General features: G+C 28.6%; 1 protein-coding gene across 2 annotated transcripts in view; it reads right to left on the bottom strand.

Annotated features, from left to right (window-relative positions):
- The window catches only part of LOC147806048 (sperm-specific sodium:proton exchanger-like), a 54,135-nt gene that overhangs the window by 33,544 nt on the left and 879 nt on the right, over positions 1-19,712 (bottom strand). Inside the window, exons 2-7 of one of the 2 annotated variants that reach the window (XM_087150096.1) lie at positions 17,080-17,178; positions 12,576-12,755; positions 10,940-11,068; positions 7,008-7,205; positions 2,101-2,265; positions 3-222 (exon numbers count right to left, since the gene is read on the bottom strand). In XM_087150096.1, the coding sequence (XP_087006222.1) occupies positions 115-222; positions 2,101-2,265; positions 7,008-7,205; positions 10,940-11,068; positions 12,576-12,755; positions 17,080-17,178 (879 nt within the window). In that variant the 3' untranslated portion in view covers positions 3-114. Of the gene's footprint in view, positions 1-2; positions 223-2,100; positions 2,266-7,007; positions 7,206-10,939; positions 11,069-12,575; positions 12,756-17,079; positions 17,179-19,712 lie in introns of those variants that run through there. The other variant, XM_087150097.1, reaches the window with a different exon arrangement.

Genomic DNA, 19,712 nt, shown 5'->3' with positions numbered 1-19,712 from the left:
TCTATTTAGTCTTTATTTCATAAACAATTTTGTATAAAAATAAAATAGAATTTCCTCCTTTTTTTCTCTTCCAAATAGAAGAATATTTTATAGATGATGTATGTTTTTCTAATGTTATGAGTCAGGAGGCTTCGGAATCAGTGCATCTTTTGGGTGAAAAAGATGCCCCATTGTTAGTGTGAAATTCAGGGGAACTCTTGATCCTAAAGTTTCATCTAGTTCCTAAAAATATGTGGTCAATGTTGATTTAAAAGATTTTGGGTATATTCAGTTGAGGTAAAAGGATTAAATATCTTGTGTTGAGCATGATCTAATAATAATATAAAGGTACTACTTGATTTCCACATTGATCACTGTTAAAACGACGTCAAGAATAAAGCCAAGAATTATTCGCATTTAGTTTGCACCTTCTATATCTCCGCTATTGTTTTCAATATTAAATCAAAAGGCTTGTCTTTCCCATAGGATTTTCGCTAAATGAATTTCGCAAGATAAGACTAGGAGATGAACTCTTTATCGTTTGTTCCCAACATAAAAAAGGCCCCTTTTTTTATTGACAACTTTTCACATTGCACTCCCATAAACTTTCCTCAAGTTTCGTTTTGTGTCCATTTATGCATACCTCTCTTTCCCGGAAAAACGAAATGGAATCTTTCTCAGTCCTCGCTAAATTAAAAATCGTTCAAATTTTTCTCCAATGTTTAAATTGGAACAAAAAATAAATTATATCACGTAGTTTGAATTGTGAGCCTAAATGGAAGTGAAAGTGTGTATGGTTACTGTTAATTTGGCTACTTTTGACTTTTAAAAAAATTTTTTTTTTACATGATTTGTTAGTTTATCTTGGCCACCATGAAAATCAAGTAGTATCTATATGAATAATTTTGCATATCTACATAATAGGGAAGAACATTTTAAGTAATATGAGTTAGCTCTATGTTAATGGAACAGAAACTCGTTTGATATAGTCATAGTATTTAAACGTATCTAATTTGTATCCCTTTTGGATTTATTTAAATTTATTTTTTCTTTTACATTATTTGGTAGTTAATCGCGGTCGCAATGAAAATCGAGTTCTAGTACCTATATAAATAATTTTGCTCATTTATGTATTTGAGAACATTTTAAATGATATGAGTTACTCTATGTTAAAAGGACAAACTCTTTCGATATAGTTGTAGTACTTAAAAGAATCTTGAATGCATAGCCCTTTTGGCTGTTTAAAAAAAAAAAATTTTTTTTTTAAATATGATTTAATAATTTATCGCGGTCGCCAAGAAAATCAAGTTGAACCTATATAAATAATTTTGCAAATTTACATATTTGGGAAGAACATTTTAAGTGATATGAGTTACTCTATGTTAACGGTACAGAAACTCTTTTGTTATAGTTGTATTTAATAGAATCTTTAATGTGTAGAACTTGAAAAAAAAATCATTTTGAAAAGAACTTTAAGTGATTTGTGTGTTTTAGCTCATGCTATGATTCTGAGATGAATAATAATGTATATCTTCATAAGATTATAGAAAAAAAATATTTTGTAATTAAACCCCTATTTATTTAATTTTACTTAATTTCTGTGCACTAAGTTAAAATTTTAGTTTAAAAAAATTTTGATAATTATTATAGAAGATTAGATTTAGATAGATTAAAAGTTTTTATTAAAGGTTAAAAAAAAATAAATAAATGTGAATAGTGGTGAAAATGAGAATAACAAGCCTGAAGTGAATGACATTTCACTACTCTCATAATTTTTTTGCTCACTATAAGCTTATTAAAAATCACAATTATCCTATTTGTTCACTATTCCTCTATTTATAAGACCGTTGTTCCGTTAAAATCATCCAAATACAGCTCAAAAAATTCGGTGAAATTATCTATAACTATTTAATACATTTTATAAAGATGTATAAAAACATTTTATTTTATTATACTTGTGAAAATAAACGGGTAAACAAATTTAGAAAAAAGCTTTACAATATATATTTGAAATTAATTAATTTAATTTAAATTTATCAAGAGATAATTAGCAAATTTATCTAAAATTTGCATCTTAAAAAAGGTAACTGCCAATTTATAATAATTATCAAATAGTCTTACCTCAACACTGGTTATTGTTGATTTTCTCATACCATGCACCAAACACAAGCCCCTGTAACTAATGTCTTTTATGTCTATCCATCCATCAATGGTACGAGAATGGTATTGGTACTTTTCTTGTCTTAGCAAAATTAGTACCACTCTTGGTCGTGATTCTGGTTCATCCTAAAAAGAATTTTAAAACATTCATTTTATTTTGTATATGTGCCAAATCCCTATATTAAAATTGAGTGAAATTACAAATTCCAGTTTATTAGATAACTATGGCAGTTTCCAACCCACCACACAATTAAAATTCGTAGTGCTAGTTTTTATTTTGAAACTAAAGTGTTTAGTTTCACATTAGGATACTTTTCACCAAAGTTAATGCTTATATATTTAGATCAGGGCTCGGAAAAACTCAGAAATTTTGCCCGTCCCCGAGGACGGCTTGTCCAACAATGCACCCGTCATCCGTTGAAACTAACCCGTCGCTTTTAAATAAATAAAAATGTAATTTTCTTCTATTTATTACAAACATTTATATAAATTGCACAATGAATTAGTCGTTACTAGGATTACACTATACAGTAATAAAGGAAATACTAGGTTACTAATAGTAACCTAGTATTTCTTTTATGAAATAATTAAATGACAAGGGTCAAGTTATCCGAGGGTACTGCGTTTTTTAAATGAATCAAATATGACGTTTGCCAGTTGCACAATCAAGCCAATGATTTACAGGGGTTTCTGAACAAAAATCTGAAATGGGTTTTCCATTTAGGTGGTTGTTCATAATTGCTTTTAAAGCTTCTTTTTTAAGACCAGTACGTATTGTGTTTTTTTTTGTAAGTTTATTGCTGCAAAGCCCCTTTCAACCGCTGCAGTACTCCCAGACAGAGAAAACATCAATATATGCGCAGTATGTTGCTGTATTGTGGGTCATTTTGCTGCCTTGTAACTTACAAGACTCTTGTAAGATAACAAAAATTGAAAATGTATCACGAACATTAACGGGAAAATGGCCGTCCGCGCGGACGTCGGATTCGAGAAATTCGTTGTCCTCGGAGAATTTTTGACCGTCGAGGACGGGCTGTTTTTCGAGCCCTGATTTAGATGCCTGTAAAATTATACTATTATTGACTTCCATTTTTGGAAAAAAATTACAATTAAAAACAAATGCAAGGCCATAATCTGAGAGAAAAGATTTTTTTCCCACCTTAATGTTAGCAAAAACACGAGTAGTTTTTCTCAATGCACTATTAAATGGCAACACTCGCCCAAATGGTTAGTACATTTTAAACGGTTAATTAGGACTTATTTTAAAAATTTTAATTTCTAACTATTTTCCTTGAACATTGAATGAAACACAATAATGATTTAAATACATATTTATATAAATGACATTCACCATTGATCCTTTTCAACTAATAAATGAATAAATACGTGTACGCTAATGTAATTATATAGATTATTAATATAGATTATTTTCTATGTTTACGGTAAATTTCATATGACATCAAATAACAGGAGTAAATAAAAATATGTCAGAAACAATTTTTACGAATGATAGAACTAAATATAATATTTGGAATTGATTAGAAAATTTCATGTTTCGCTACAAATACACAATGGGAAAATATTTCAAAACATTATCATAAATTCATGCAATACAGTCTTCGTTCACTAATTTTCATTGAAATGAAGTAGAAAAACTTAATTTTAAAGCTGTGACTTACTAAGATTTGATATTTATTCATACTACAAATGTAATCGTACAAAAAAAAAAGGTAGATACATTAAATTATGAATCGAATAGTGTCAAATTTACTGTACAAAATCAAATGTATGTTCTTTAAGATAGAGGTCGCAAGGGCCTGCTGGGCTAAGAGAAACGTTTAGAATATAATTGTGATGGCGTCAGAGTGGTTTGTTCTTAAGCATTATAGTTCATGATTACATCTTAAAAATGAACTTAAAGAAATATTTATCTATTAAAAAAAAAAAAAATTATCGTACATTTAAATATAGGCCATTTTTTACTCCAAACAAAATAGTTTGAAACTCAGAAGCAAAATATATATATAATTTTAAAGTTGGACATGAATATAAAATATTTTTGAAAGTAATATTTATAGTCTGCATATTTTTTAAACGAATTTTCAAGTCTCTATTGTTATTACATAGTATGCCACTTTCTCCCAGAAGTGAATTCTTTAATTTTGACATTAACTGCTGTTTTTAGAGACATTTACTCGAGAATTTTTATTTATTTATTTTAATAAATGATTACATTTATATGCCATAAAGTTTATTTACAGATTCCTTGTTGCTTGGAATACTAAGCCCGGAATATTGATCTTTGGATTACCGCTTCCGGCTCGCATCGACAACAGTACCAATGTCAAAATTACGGAGGTCACGGTTAGAATCCCCGTTCATTATCTATATAGCCGCAAATCCTATATATAGTAGGATTTTATATACAGTAGGATTATTGTAGGATTTCATAAGTGGCGTATATTTACGATTCATGCCTGAAGCAGCTATTCACAAACCAAGATAAATATTTCTTTCAAATAGCTTATTTTCAATGTACCGGGTGTTCCATTACTAACGCCCGCAATATTTATTTTCCGAATTCTTTTTTAAATATATTATTTAAAAAGAGAAAAAAAATTTACAAATTCTGATCAATCACTAACTGTTCAAAATAAGTGAAAGAGGGAAAAAACAAACCTCCAAATAAAATCAGTTTATCTGAAAATTAAACAAATGATGAAAAAGGGTTGTATGTTGTATCGGATTTATTTTTCTTTACCTTAACAATGATTAATCATAATTTGTAAGAGTTTTTTCTTATTCTAGAAATCAGTTAATAGGCAAATCTGTATGTTCATAGTTCTTTTTAAGATTCTCTTAACTCTAAATTGCTAAGATAACAAGATTCTCACAACTATTTACTCTCCGGCACAATTCATATTAGACCATGGCTTCCTCAATTATTCGACTCCAAAAAAGTTTAGTTTCCGAATTTCTTATTTTTAAGGCCTTGTCCATCAATCATTTTTCTGGTCTGTTTTCGCTAACGAGGATCAAAGATCTTTTTTTCACATAGGTTTTTATTCTTTTTCTCCATTCTTTTTCTCTTTCTGTCAGTTTGATTATCTTTTGTTATACATAGTTTATTATGTATTTTTCCTTACACAGTTTTGAAATTTTATTATTGAATTACTTCTGCCAAACATTATTTTCTCTGACTGGTTCAAAAATAACCATCTCTCTCAGTGGTAATCTTCTCTAATCCTCTCTCGGATGACATCCTTCTCCTCTTTTTATTGTTTTGTGTCAAAGTCCAAGGCTCTGACTCTTAGATAACGGTCTGACAACGATATTTCTCATTTGGGGGTTTCGTTTCCCATGCAATTACTTTAGATCTTATTAATTTCAACTATATATTAGGCTATAAGATAAGAAAAATATTAAACTCAGTCGTTCACAATCTGTGTAAACCAAGCGGTTAATAATATTAAGTAATTTCAAAAGAATTTTCTATAACTGTTCTCCTTAAAGCGAAATGGGTTTAGATCTTTTCTAGAATATTAAAACCTTATAAGTTTAAATCTATTCACTTGAAGAAGCTTTGCAAACTCGTTTGTTAAAAATACAGAGTAGGAAGACAAATAAGTTATTTCTCGAATAACATTACCATACATTACCCTCTCTGTCTGACTGTACCAAAAATTGTAATTATTAACATATTTTCATGATTTGGCTTATATATAGATATATATAGGCTCTGTCTCATAAACAGTCATTTTATGGTCGAAAGAAAACCAATAAAAGGGTTTATTCCTACGTTTGTATATTAAGCTCTCCAAGAATTTCCCACCGCAATTTTTTTTTTTTAAATGGTTTTACAAATTAAATACTTTATTTTCATTAATTTATTTTATGGGTTCTGTTGCTTAAATTTTTCAATTATTATTATTATTAAAGAGCTTTTTTATAGATGACAGCGCTGAAATGTAATTTGTTTACACATTTGTTACCAATTATTTTAGAAGATAAAGCTGGAAGTATATTCATTATATTTTTTCTTTTAAGCAATTTGTTAACTGTTGGATTAGTATATCTAATTTTTAACACATTTTTGTTCCATTTTACTTCATATTGGTAGGCTTTTTTTCTGCTTTTCTTCTTTCCTGTTAAGCTCATTTACAATTACAATATTTTAATTTTTTAGAATCTTAGAAGCATTATAAATGATTATTTTTATCTTGAGATAATTATTCTTTATTTTGAAATGTCTATCGCTGTCGTAAAGGAATGCGACCTAAAAGTAAGTATATATATATATATATATATATATATATATATATATATATATATATATATATATATATATATATATATATATATATATATATATATATATATATATATATATATATATATATATATATATATATATATATATATATATATATATATATATATATATATATATATATATATATATATATATATATATATATATATATATATATATATATATATATATATATATATATATATATATATATATATATATATATATATATATATATATATATATATATATATATATATATATATATATATATATATATATATATTACTGAAAGGGTGCTGCTCTTACAATAAAATGTATTTTGATCTTCTTTAGTATATCACAAATCTTAAAAGTTCGAAATCCTTTAACGTCCCTAAGTTTGAAAAAGCTTAGCAAACACGCTTGCCAAAAATAGAGTCGGGCGAAAATAAATGAGTCCTATCGAATAACTATGAGAAATGAGAAATACGACTATCTTTTGCTTAGAAGTATTTGAAATCTTGACAAACATATACTTGACTAAAAAGTATCAAACAGAATGAATGATACTCACTAGCAGTGACAGTAATCTGACGTCACTTGGAATATATACTGGTCCAGTGTAAATAACATCTGTTGTGGTATCCATTATTTTTCCTTGAACTAATACCATATCCGCTATTACTGGATGGACTTCAAAACTTTCAACGTTTTCCATGTCTGGAAACAGTCCTTCGTCTAAACGAATCTTAATCTTTTCGTCAGTCCAATACTGTAAGGTAGAACGGAATATTTTTAGACCCTCAAGATAACAATTTGGAAAATGTACTCATTTTTTTTTCTCATTCTACTAATTTATTTTTTTTAGGCTCCGCATTCTGACGTAATAAATATGAAAATCCGATCACTAGATAAAGAGTTAATTTTGAAGATAAATTAATTCGAACATTGAAGTACAGCTTGCAAAATAAAAATCGTACTACCATGAATAACTTTTGATTTAATGATCGGATTTTCACGTTCGAGGATTCTATCTTAAAGGTTCGAAGGGGTGAAATCAAGTATGTAAATTAATTATTGCAGACGTTATTTTAATTTACAATATCAGACACAAAAGCATACTCTGTTTGAATTAGTATACCTTTTTTTTCCGATGTATTCGGATTTATCGGGCTGTACATAGCCAAGTATTTGTAACAAAACCCTGTTTAAAACATATTATTCAAAAATATTCTAGATTAGGTGAAAAAGTTTCAAGGAACTAAAATGCTCATTTAACAGAAAAGAAATTTCAATAACAATTATGTGCAAAAACTACGCAAAGAGATTTTTAAAAAGTTAACTTTTCAAAAAAGTTAAATGAAATAAGCAATATTAAATCATATATAGAGTTAAGTCCTCAGGCAATGCATATTTTAGAGTTTTTGTCGTAGAATAAATTAAATTGGTCCCACATCATACGATTTCTGAAATAAATGTATAAATAAGAAGCTGAAAGCATTTTTAAAATCTGATAAATAATTAATTTAAAACTTAGAAAGGTGAAGCACATTCATATTAAGCGACAGGTGGAAATAAAACAGCGCTCTCATGAATTTCAATTCATTGAAATAACTAAGAAAAAAGAAGCAACTGATGCTTATAAATTTCAGATTTTAAATTAGTTTCAAATTAATTCTAAATTGTAGATTTATGTTCTGGATCTTTAGTCCATAAAATTGTTTCTGAATATCTCGAGGCGAGGACTATTAATTTCTTTCAAAAATAGTTCCAAAATATGAGTCAAATAGTGCGTCAATTTGAGAATGCATAAAATTCCAGCAAATGTTGAGTTCGTTAAAAAAGTGAATTTTATTTAAATTTTATCAATAACTCTTTTTTTTTTTAAAAAAAAGCTTCAGTTTTATTTTGTTAGTTTATAAATTTATAAGAAAATTTGGCTTATTTAATTTTTTTTAAACTTTCGTTTGGAACGTTTTTTTGCAGGCTATTTCCTCGTATGAATTAGAACCTTTTAGCGAATAATATGCCATTTTACCATACACATACCTCGCGCGTGTTCGTAACATATTAATAACAGATTAAGTAGACCCTAGTTCTGAAAATGGCACACAATTTCATCATGAAAAAAGTAATTTTTTTTGTTGAAAATTATTAGCATTTGCAATGCAATTTTTGAATATTTGAAAAGTTACTGGCTATTTAATTTCACTTGATGCAAAACTTACGATAACCATATCTACTACCCAATTTTTTTTATATTTTTAAGTTTTTCAGCTTTTACGCGTTGACGCAGATCGGTGTTCCTTTTACATATATATATATATATATATATATATATATATATATATATATATATATATATATATATATATATATATATATATATATATATATATATATATATATATATATATATATATATATATATTTTGATGCTCTAATTACAATAAAAAATATATTTTGGCATTTTTTAATTATAAAAAAAATCAGTCTAATAGTTTCTAAGGAATGTGTTAGATTATCGGAATTATATTTGTATTTTTATATTAAAATATAAATCAGAAAAAAATATTTCGAATAATTATTTTTTCATTCATTTTCAAAAATTTATCAATAATTTATTTTATAAATTAAAGAAATTGCAATGATGAATAACTGTTTCCCTTAGATCTAAATAACTGCAAAAAACTACAAATTTGAAAAATTATTGTTTGGAGCCGTATGTCTAAGATTTCACTTTCAAAGCAGGAAAAAAAGCACCGATTTTTTCCCCCTGTATTTCATAACCACTAATTATTAAAATGCGAAATATAATATTTTTAATTTATTTTGACCTAAACTAACACAGAATAATAAAGTATGAAAATATGTTTGATGAAAATGCTGTGTCAAATAGTTAAAAAGCTTTAAAATATTAAACTCCAATTCGTTTCATTATTCAGCTTTCAAAATTTAGTGAAGCTTTATTGATCTCGTATGGTTGAATAACCATACAAGTAATAAATTATTTTCGAACCATTTTTATTTGTATGGGTTAATTAACTTTGAGTCTATCACTTAGACTGTCACATTGTTCTCGTAAAAAATTAAAGTCATATTTATATTAAGGGTTTAACGGATTGTCCTGCCAACGCAATTTTGTCAAGTTTCTAAAACCACATGATTTATTGCTTTAAATTTGTCAACCGTTTTAAGTTATTTTGGGACGCAGTGTTATTAGTGGGAGGGAAAAAAAACGTGAAAAATCACTTTAACTGTAAATATTGAAACTTTTAAAAATGATTGAATACTTCTTGATACTTTTTTACAAAATAAGTTTTAAATGAATTATTCATTCGGGATATTATTTGAAATATGCATTCAATTCTTTGAAATTTTTCCATAAAAGATTACAAACATCTGTAATCTTTTATGGAAAAATTGGTTTTTATTTATTAGGAATTGCTGAATTATTTTTAAAAACGCTGACGTACATTATTATAGTTGGATAGTTTTATATTAAGTAATTATGAGAAAATAATATGTAAATAATTAAAGTAAGAAATTTGCAATAGAAAGGCTTGGGAATAATATGATATGATTATTAGCGATATTTTTAAATTGTTCAAAAGAGTGTTTTCATATGAAAACCACGTGGTTTTCATATATGCAATAAGGATGTTTAAAATGACACTTTTAGAAAAATATGACTTTTTATTTTGGCCAACCAATTATGAAGTTTATTGTAATTTTTATTGCTAATTACACTAGGGAAAATTTTTTGTTTTGTTTTTTGTTGTATGGGATTTTTTTAAAACAGATCTTAGATATTTTTAAATCGCTGACTTCAAGTCTGCAATCGGTTTCTGTCACCAAGCTACAGTTTTGTTTTTTAAATGTCATTTTTAGTCTATTTTCTTTCGAAATGTACAAGCTTAAAAACATCATGTCTAACTGGAGCTCGCATAAATGTTTTGACAAACTTTTTGTGTCCATCATCAGGATTAAATGTTCTTAGGATCTTATGCCCGAAAGTGTCATACGCCGCTGGAAGTTGTAAACATTCATGCGACCCCCTGTCGTATATAACTTCTTTAAACGTGGTCTATCTGTCTGTCTGTATCTATCTATTATATATATATATATATATATATATATATATATATATATATATATATATATATATATATATATATATATATATATATATATATATATATATATATATATATATATATATATATATATATATATATATATATATATATATATATATATATATATATATATATATATAAAAAAATATATATATATTGAATATGTATATTGTATATGTATATAAACAAATAAAAATAGTTTGCTACTAAGATAAAAAATCAAACATTTCATCACATCAACCAACCACTTTGTTTAGTAAGTATTACGCATTGCCTGTTTAATTTATGAAATAAGAGTACAAAGTTGAAAACTTGAATATAAATTCACCAAAATGTAAGTTTAAAAGTTAAGAAGGAGATAACTTACGGTATAAGTTTCTTCTTGTGATAACACAATGTGAGCAATTTCAAGAGCAGTTGGTTTCCACATAGCAAAAGAGAGATCCCCATATAATTCCTCCATTTTTTGCAAAGTTTCGTAACTAATATTGGCCAACTGAAACAAATTAAGTCGTGAATATGGATTTGCATAAGACAAAAGCCTTAAAGAAAATAGATTTTTTAAGTTTCCAAAAGAGTGAGTAGCAAATCTACGTAAGTTTTGGATTCTGAGACACTTGAGCGATTAAACGTTGTTAAAGAAAAGGAAAAGAATGCTATTTCATAGCATAACATTGGCAATGTAATTGTAGGTCTTTTTTTAAGGATTTTTAAAACGTAAAGTTTCTTAGGAGAAGTCGCTTTTTTTAAGAAATGTGTGCAAACTATGAATTCCGAAAATATTGATTTTAATATATCTCAAATGCTTAAAACTGAAAAATGTTTTAATTATTTCAATATATTTTTCAGATTGTCTTAAGAATCTAGATGGGAATTTTGTATATGTTCTATGGAATACACAAAAATTAAATCACAAATTCTTACAATACGCAAAACTTCTTAGCAAAAAACTTAAAATTTCCTGAATTAGAGATCGAAAATAATTTATTGTCAAAATGTAAGGAATTATATTGCTCTTCTGATCTCTGATTGATCGCCAAGACACTTTTCCAGCAGATCACCGAAGTCAAGCATCACTGGCTGCGGTCAGTGTGTGGGTGGGTGACCACTTGGATCAGTCTGCGTAGGGACCGAGGGTGTGCGGTATTGGTCCTCGTTAAACTGTTCTACCGTAAAGTGCTCGACTTCGCGTGCAGGTCGTCTGACTACTGAAGCGGGGGTGTCATCCCCTCTGCAGAGGATCAAAATTGTGATGGCATGTCTTCGGATCATCATCAGGGATGTTTCCCAGACCGTCGCCAATAGCCCATTGTGCAGCTCTAGTGCGACGTAAATGAACTACAATTACAATATTGCTCTTCTTAATAGGAATCAGAGTCCTTGGGAGAGAATGAAAATCCTATTTCCTAGGGAATCTTTTCGTTATTTCAATCTTTTGTTAGTTATAGTAGTATAAAGGGTATAGATGCATTCAAAATAAAAAAGGGTGTAGAGAATTTAGTTATTTTTAGTATATTCCAGGTTTTTGATTTTTAATGTTCATATGAAACAGTGGCTATTAACAGTAAAAGTTAAAACTGTTATAAAACAATAATTTAAAAAAATTATATTATTATATTATGTTATAAAATTATATTATAATTTTATTATTTTAAAAATAATTATGTAGTTTCGAAATATGTCATTTTTCTTTTTTTGTTTTTAAAAAGTGAACAGATTAATTTTGAAACCCGGTGGCAAAAAATAAAAATTTATTGCTAATAAAATTATTAACGCAAATCGCAATATTATGTAGTTTCGAGATATTATAGAAATGATTGCGATAATGTTAGTTTATCAAAAAAAAGCTAATACAAAATGGAAATGCAATATATTTTTTTTAATTTCAATTTTTTTCTCTAAAATGTAAATTCTTTTTAGCATAAAAGACCTTTTTTCATTTTTCAAAAAAATGTTAAATAAAGCTATACCGATAAGTTAAAGTTGAGCATTAAATTCATTACTTGAGCGTCTTTCATGCAAGTAGCTGTAGTAACAGAATCTTTTCTTAGCAAATATCCTAAAATTCCCAAGGAGTCTGGAGGGATAAGGTAAGAGCAAAACGTTCCTGTTTTCAGGAAATAATATAAAGAATCTGTATTTGGTAGACTTGGACCTTTCTCACCTTCATTTTGTCCAGTCACCTATGAGATATGATTTTGAGTCATTTAGTATAAAATATTGCAACATTCAGATAATAAATTAAGAGCAAATCAAGAGTTGCGACGGCGAAATTTTTATGTGGCAGAGATCTGAAAATGAGTCTCATTTCTCTATTGCAAGCGTATAAACTTTATAGATAATGCGTTGCCTTTATTTCTTTACCACAAGCTTCCGATTGGTGAATTCTATAAATGTATTAAAATGTTCGAATAACAGCTCCCGTAACTATTCTTGACGTTCCTGTTGTTAAAAAAGTGGCTAGGCACTCGTCAACTGTTTTTTTCCAAATACACTTTGATCTTTCTTCTACAACGAAATCACTCCAAGATTATTATTTAGTGAGATCTGAGATCTAAAAAAACTTAACAACATGAACTATTTATTTTGTTTTACAACCGGTGTCAAACAACTGACCAGATTCTGAGTTAACGACTACAAATGTTCATTTCCGTAACCTTGTAATTTTGATACCACCCCAGAAGACGAGGGAACTCCTGTATAAGATCTGGGACAGACTGGCTTTCGCGAAGGACTTTTTATGGAACCAATTCGCATTTACTTTAACTGCCCCCCCCCAGTTAGACCGACTGCTAAGTGATTCTACCCACGATCCATCCACCATATAGAATATTTTATGTCAGCACTGTTATCAATACGAGCCGATAGCAGTTGCATAAATCAGCCACCGCTGAGATTTGAACATGGGTCACCTCATCGAGAAGCGAACGCTTTATCCCCTGAGCTACTGCAAAATGAACTAATGCTGTATAGAGATGAATGAATGATGTTGTTATGAGATTAAAATACGATTTTGCTTTGAGAAATTTTAATTTATTCAAAAAGAAACTTGGTGACTCAAGGGACAGAGATCTCGCTTTCATATGAGATGCCCCGAATTCGAATCCCAGAGACGGCTCGGCGATAAAAATTCCACACCGACCACAGTGCTGACCTGAAATATGCTCACTTTTCGACGGATTATGACGCCCGGTGGCTGAGCGGTAGCGCTTCGCGTTGTCGTGCTACAGGTCCCTGATTCGATCCTCGGGCCGGGCAAGGTTGACTCATCCCTTCAGTGGGTCGATAAATGAGTACCAAGCATGCTTGGGAACTAAACACTGGGGTTCCGCGTTCGGCTGACCACCTGACCAGAACATCTGCTCCTGCACCCCAGAGCCCAAGGTCAAGAAAACTGAGATGGGCACAGTGGGCCTTGGCCCTCAAGGGTTGTGGCGCCGCTGAGTTTAGTTTAGTTTAGTTTTCGACGGATTATGGGTTAGAGTTCACTTGCCATCAGGCTAACCGAGGGAGGTTTTCGTGGTTTTCTTCTCCATGTAACTCAAATACAGCTTGGCTCCCGCAAAAAGTCCTGCACGAAAGCAAATTTCTCACAATACTTGATCACTAATCTTCTGGATAAAGTTCAAAATTATAAGGATATGAAGTTGAACATTGGTTGTCGTAAACTCATAATTGGATCTGCTGTTCAACGACGTTTATAAAATTGATTCAAAAATGGCTCCTGGAACTTTCTTCTTTTCCAGTATTCTTTATTTTATTCTTCTACTCTAGTTCTTCAACAGTAAAAGGGTAATTGAGGTGCGTGGTTTGAAGCAGTATCAATTTAATATGAGGAGTGAGAGAATTTTCAAATAGAGACATTTGAATTCGAGTAAATGTTATCAGGAAGGTCTTACTGTTCCTTGTTTTGATTGTTTTAAAGACAGCTTTTATTATCCCGAAATAAGACTTAATCATCGAATCATAATCCCGAATCATAATCTCGAAACAAAAACTCAAATGCATTTGAGCTAAGTTGGCAAAATTCACAATTAAAAAAAAAATTGGATTTGTTTTAGACCAGATTATTTTGATTTAAATCAGTTTTTTCAAATTTTTTTTATGCTTAACAGTCAGATTACCTGATAAAATATATTAACAGTACTTAATATTATTTAAAAACAACAATTAAAATATTTGATATTTTTGACTTAAATGTTGTAAAAATTATTATTTAAATGTTACAGACTAATCACTGAATAAAAATCACGGTTACTTTGTTCAAACTAAACATCATAAAATTATAAAGACAAGGGAGGTAACTAATCAGTTAGATATTAAATGAAGTGTAAATTATTTTAGATCAGTATAGATAAAAGAAAAAAAAAGTGATTGTCAATTTCTTTGGGCAGAGCAAGTCTTTCTTCAATATTAGTAAACACTAACTACATATTTGATAGATTTTAAAAGCACTTAAAGTATTCAAATAGACACATTTGAATTTGTTAATTGAAATTAGCAAATTGAAATTTGTTGTAATGAAAATATGTTCATAACCTGCAAATCATTTTATATACAGCTAATGGAAAATTATAATGTAACAGTGTAATGGCTTATTAAAAAAATTTGGTATAAATAAATAATTTTTTCAAAAATTCGCAGTTGATTCAAATCAATGGTTGTTTTCTAAAAATCAAAGGATTTAAATCATTATTTGTTTAGATATCATAATCACAAAATCATAGTCTCTAGCTATTAAGAGTCAACAATAAGAAGTATTTAATAGTTTATTTAAATTTTTTTTAAAAGTTGCTGTAATTGCCAATCAACCAAAGCATTTTATTTGAACCCCATGCTTTGGGTAGACATGGTTGCTACTAAATTATTGAAATAATTATGTTCTGAATTATGCGAGCCATAATAAACAAAATTCTACTTTTTAGGAAAAAAAGATGCTTTGTTTGATTTTTTTCAATAATTGCCAATCTCAGTTACTAATAAAATTACGGAAATTATTCCTCTATATAAATTTACATTTTCTGTGAAAAATTTATTTTAAATTTGCTATGGTAAAATCTTCGTATCTAAATACTTCGATTTAATTCATTATAAGCCAAGCGCTTCTAGTACAAAATGTTTATCTTTTTTTATTTTTTGGAAAAAAGGAGTACTGCAGAAAAAGAAGCAGATAAATAAACCAAAATAGCAGAACAGGAATTCAAAGCAAAACTTTTATTGGACATTTAAAAAATGGATTTTGATCAAGATGATTTTAGTTATTAGCCAATTTTGCTAGAAAAAAAAGCATTCGTATCTGTCATCTCTTCTATGCGAGTTTTATTTCTTAAAAATAAAGAAATACAGAAAAACACTTAAAAAAGGTTGAAAAATTATTTTACATTTTATTATTAAAAATAGGTATTTTCTTCATTATTTTTATCTACTTATTTTTTTTTTTGCTAAGCAAAATGTTAAGTTTTGGTTAAAATCTGTTTGCAACGAAAAGAGCTCAAATAAATTAAAAGAAGTAAAAGGTTTGTCTCTTTTACAGTGTTCGATAGATTACTTTGATTCGAAAAGTTTTCGTTTTTATCAAAAAGCTTTTTAAAGAGCCTGAAAAAGGTACAATTTATTTTCATCAAGGTTCGAGTAAATAAAAGGAAACAAATGATCAGTAAATTTTGATAGATGAATCTTTGTTTTTAGCTGTTTGTTGATAAGGGGAACCTAACATGATGCAATTGCTTTAAACTATAAATGTAAACTAAAAACAGACGTTTTAAATATATAAAGAAATCAAACAAAAACAATCACTACATAATTAGTTATTCTAAACAAAATACCTGTTATTAAAAGCTCAACGATCCAAGGTGGTGGTTTCATTTGAACGACACAATAAAGTCGAATGTATGAGATCTAGATCGTAGAAACTCAGATCTTCTGACAGCGGAAACTAGCGGCTCAAATTCAAAAAGCAAACAAACAAGCCGATTTAGAATCTTTCAGCGCAGGCGCATAGAAATATACGTAATTATATACGTAATGATACGTAATAATAATCTGAAAGTCAATATACGTATAATTTCTGCACAGAAACAAAGTTTTCAATTTTAACTAGATTCTACCTTATTTATAGCGGAATTAGTATTTTCAAATTTTTTTTAAAATAGTTATTTGCTTTAAAATAGCAAAATTATTTAAAAATATTTTTCCAAAATCATCGTATATTTTATATATTTATAATTATATGGATTCATATATATATGCCTCAAAAGTAATTTGTGAGACCTTAGAACCATGGCAGTTCTGTCTACTATATATTGAAAAATTATTTCTTTTCTATATATATTAAAAATATATGTATTTAGATTTAGAGTCAAAGCACAATGCCTTTTCAAAATTAAAGTGATAAAAATTTATTATACACTATTTTTTTCATTTTGTGTACGTAGTTGGGTATTACTGAATTCATATTTTTTGAAATTAGAAAGATAATTGTAATTCGTAAATTTAAATTTTAAATACCTGAACAATACCAGCTGATATCAGATTTACGTCCTTGTGCTTATTTCCAGCGGTTTGGATTGTTTCTCCTGTCACATAAGAACTTACACTGTAATTATTCTGTAATAAAAGAAATCTTTTAATTCTCTTTTTTAGATGATTCAAAGTCTTTATTCACTGTAATTATTGATATATATTCATAATTATTTCCATGTTTCTCTTTACTCACTTTCACGTTTATGACGGTGGAATCCTGCTATTGAAAATTTGAAAATTTTCCAGAACCATGTCAAAAAAAATTTTTTTTTTCAATTTCAAAACTGTAGTTCCGTGTTTGATGGCAATGCAAGTTTTAATCATTTTCAAACAGACGCATGCAAAATTTATCATAATTTTATCATCGAATCAAATTTTCAGCTGAAACATTATCGTCCATCAAATTTCTGACAACTTTAAGGTTAACCTGAACACTCCAATGTTAGCTGGAGCTATGTGCTAGACGACAATACAAGTTTCTATCGGACAAGCAATAGAACCAGAACATGTTCCATTATTATCGACAAAAAGAATTTATCGTCTAAATTCCGACCATTTTCCGATAATCAAATGAACATAAATTTTAACTTCACCTCTGAGTTTGATGACAATGTTGGTTTTAATTATTTTCTGATCACTGTTAGCAGAATTTATCGCCATAAGGAATCATTGTCTTTTTAAATTTTAATCATTTTTCTATCAGCTAATAAGGTCAAATTTTAATTGACTTAGTGTGACTGTTAATAATTCAAGTTTCATTAGTTTTCTAAGATTGTTTAATTTTCACTTGGAGTTCTGCGTCTAATGATAATACAATATTAATTTTTTGTGAACAATTCAAGGGAAAATTATCGCCAACTAGATTTTATCGCTAATCAAAATTTCGACGTGCTTGAATTCTCAAATATCACTTGGAGCTCTGTGACTAATAAAAAGTACAAGTTTTAATCGTTTTTGATCACTTTTAGTAGAGTTTATGATCTAATTACCGAGCATTTTCAGACTTACTGAAGTGCTTAAATCTACATTGTTGCTATGGGTCTGATGGCAAGAGAAATTTTAATATTTATTAAACTGCTTTACTCTGAATGAATTATCAATCCGAATTTCGAACACTTCTTGAATAGTACAGTCCTAAATTTTAACTGGAGCTCTTCTCTCAAAGACAATACAACTTTAAATCATTTTATTTCTACTTCCAGAAAATTTCTATCAGAAAATAGAATTTTTATTCAAGCAAAATTTTGACCTATTTCCAACTACCTGAAGTGCTCAATTTAAAACTGACGCTCTGTGCTTGATGCCAATACTAGTTACGATTGTTTCTTAAATGGTATCAGTAAAATTTATGGATGATCGAAATTTCGACCATTTTTCGACGCAAACTAACAGCCACATAATTAAGGAGGTGGAATTAATAAAATTAAATTAAGCAATGTAGATTTAAAAACACAAGATAGATTAAAAGACTAAATGTAGATTTAAAAAAAAATCACAATGCTATGGTTTTTTCCTTCTTAAAGAAAAGTAATCATCATTTTTCTAACCAACTTAATAATCTTCATTTTTAATCGAATTGCAATTGTTTTTAGCTAGCATAACAACGTTGAACCGTGTTAGAATGGTTAAGTCACTGAGCTGTCATTGTGAGGAACTGAAGTGCTAATTCGATAGTAGCTTCGGTGGTGGATGAGCGAACCTAATTTTAGCTTGTCACAGACCTAAAGATGACAACTCTGCCGTCATCTTGTAGTTGGTCACGGAATTATGAAGTTTAAACCTCGACGATATCCCCATCTCCTAAACGGGCTATTGCGGTAGTGCCTCAATTTAAATTAACTTTCATTTTCCATCTAAGCCAAGCATTACCACCATTTACTGAACCGTAACTAATAATTTCAGTTTCTACATGGTACTTACGTTTAATTTTGAGAAGCTAAAGATAACTTTTAATCAAGAGTATTATCTTCCTTTCCTAACTAGGCATAATAAGTACCATTTTCTAATAAAACGTTATATCTTGAAAATTGAATATGATAATATCGGATAATTTATTATAATCAGATACTAATTATGGAGTAAAATTAAACCATATTATGGATGGTTGACTTAATGTAAACAATAACAAGTTTTCTAAAACCGGAAGAAATTTAGAAAAATTCCGGTGTATCCTTCCGCTTATGTTATGCTTACGAGGTGATATGTGAACAGGCTTAATATTCCAGGAAATTTTATTATTGTGATTTGTGTTTAAATTTACGCGTAAGAGTTTTTTGCAATTTATGAATTCTACCAGGTCGTGACCCCAAAGCAAACTTAACAAAATTAATATTACAGCATAAAAAAAGTGCAAGGTTAGCTATGTTTTGAGTGTTATCCCTGATTTGGCTATATTTGTGTAAAATAGCACAATCTGTTATTTTTTGGGTAGCATCATAGCAAGCTTGCGGAGTCTTCCGAATTCATTTGTTGTTTGTTTCGTTGAAAGTTCGATTGAAAGAACGCGTTATATTGAAAACACTACTAGTATAATAGTTTTGGATGGTGCGTTTTTCTAAGTTTAGGCTTGAAAATCAGTCGGTAGTTGTAACAAGAAAGCTTAACGTCAAATTTTAACC

Source organism: Parasteatoda tepidariorum, chromosome 8, assembly GCF_982258835.1.
Source record: "Parasteatoda tepidariorum strain Cologne lab strain chromosome 8, Ptep-v5.0, whole genome shotgun sequence".
Classification (NCBI taxonomy): domain Eukaryota; kingdom Metazoa; phylum Arthropoda; class Arachnida; order Araneae; family Theridiidae; genus Parasteatoda; species Parasteatoda tepidariorum.
Note: the sequence above shows the minus strand (reverse complement) of the source record. Positions and strands in the feature narration are given on the sequence as shown.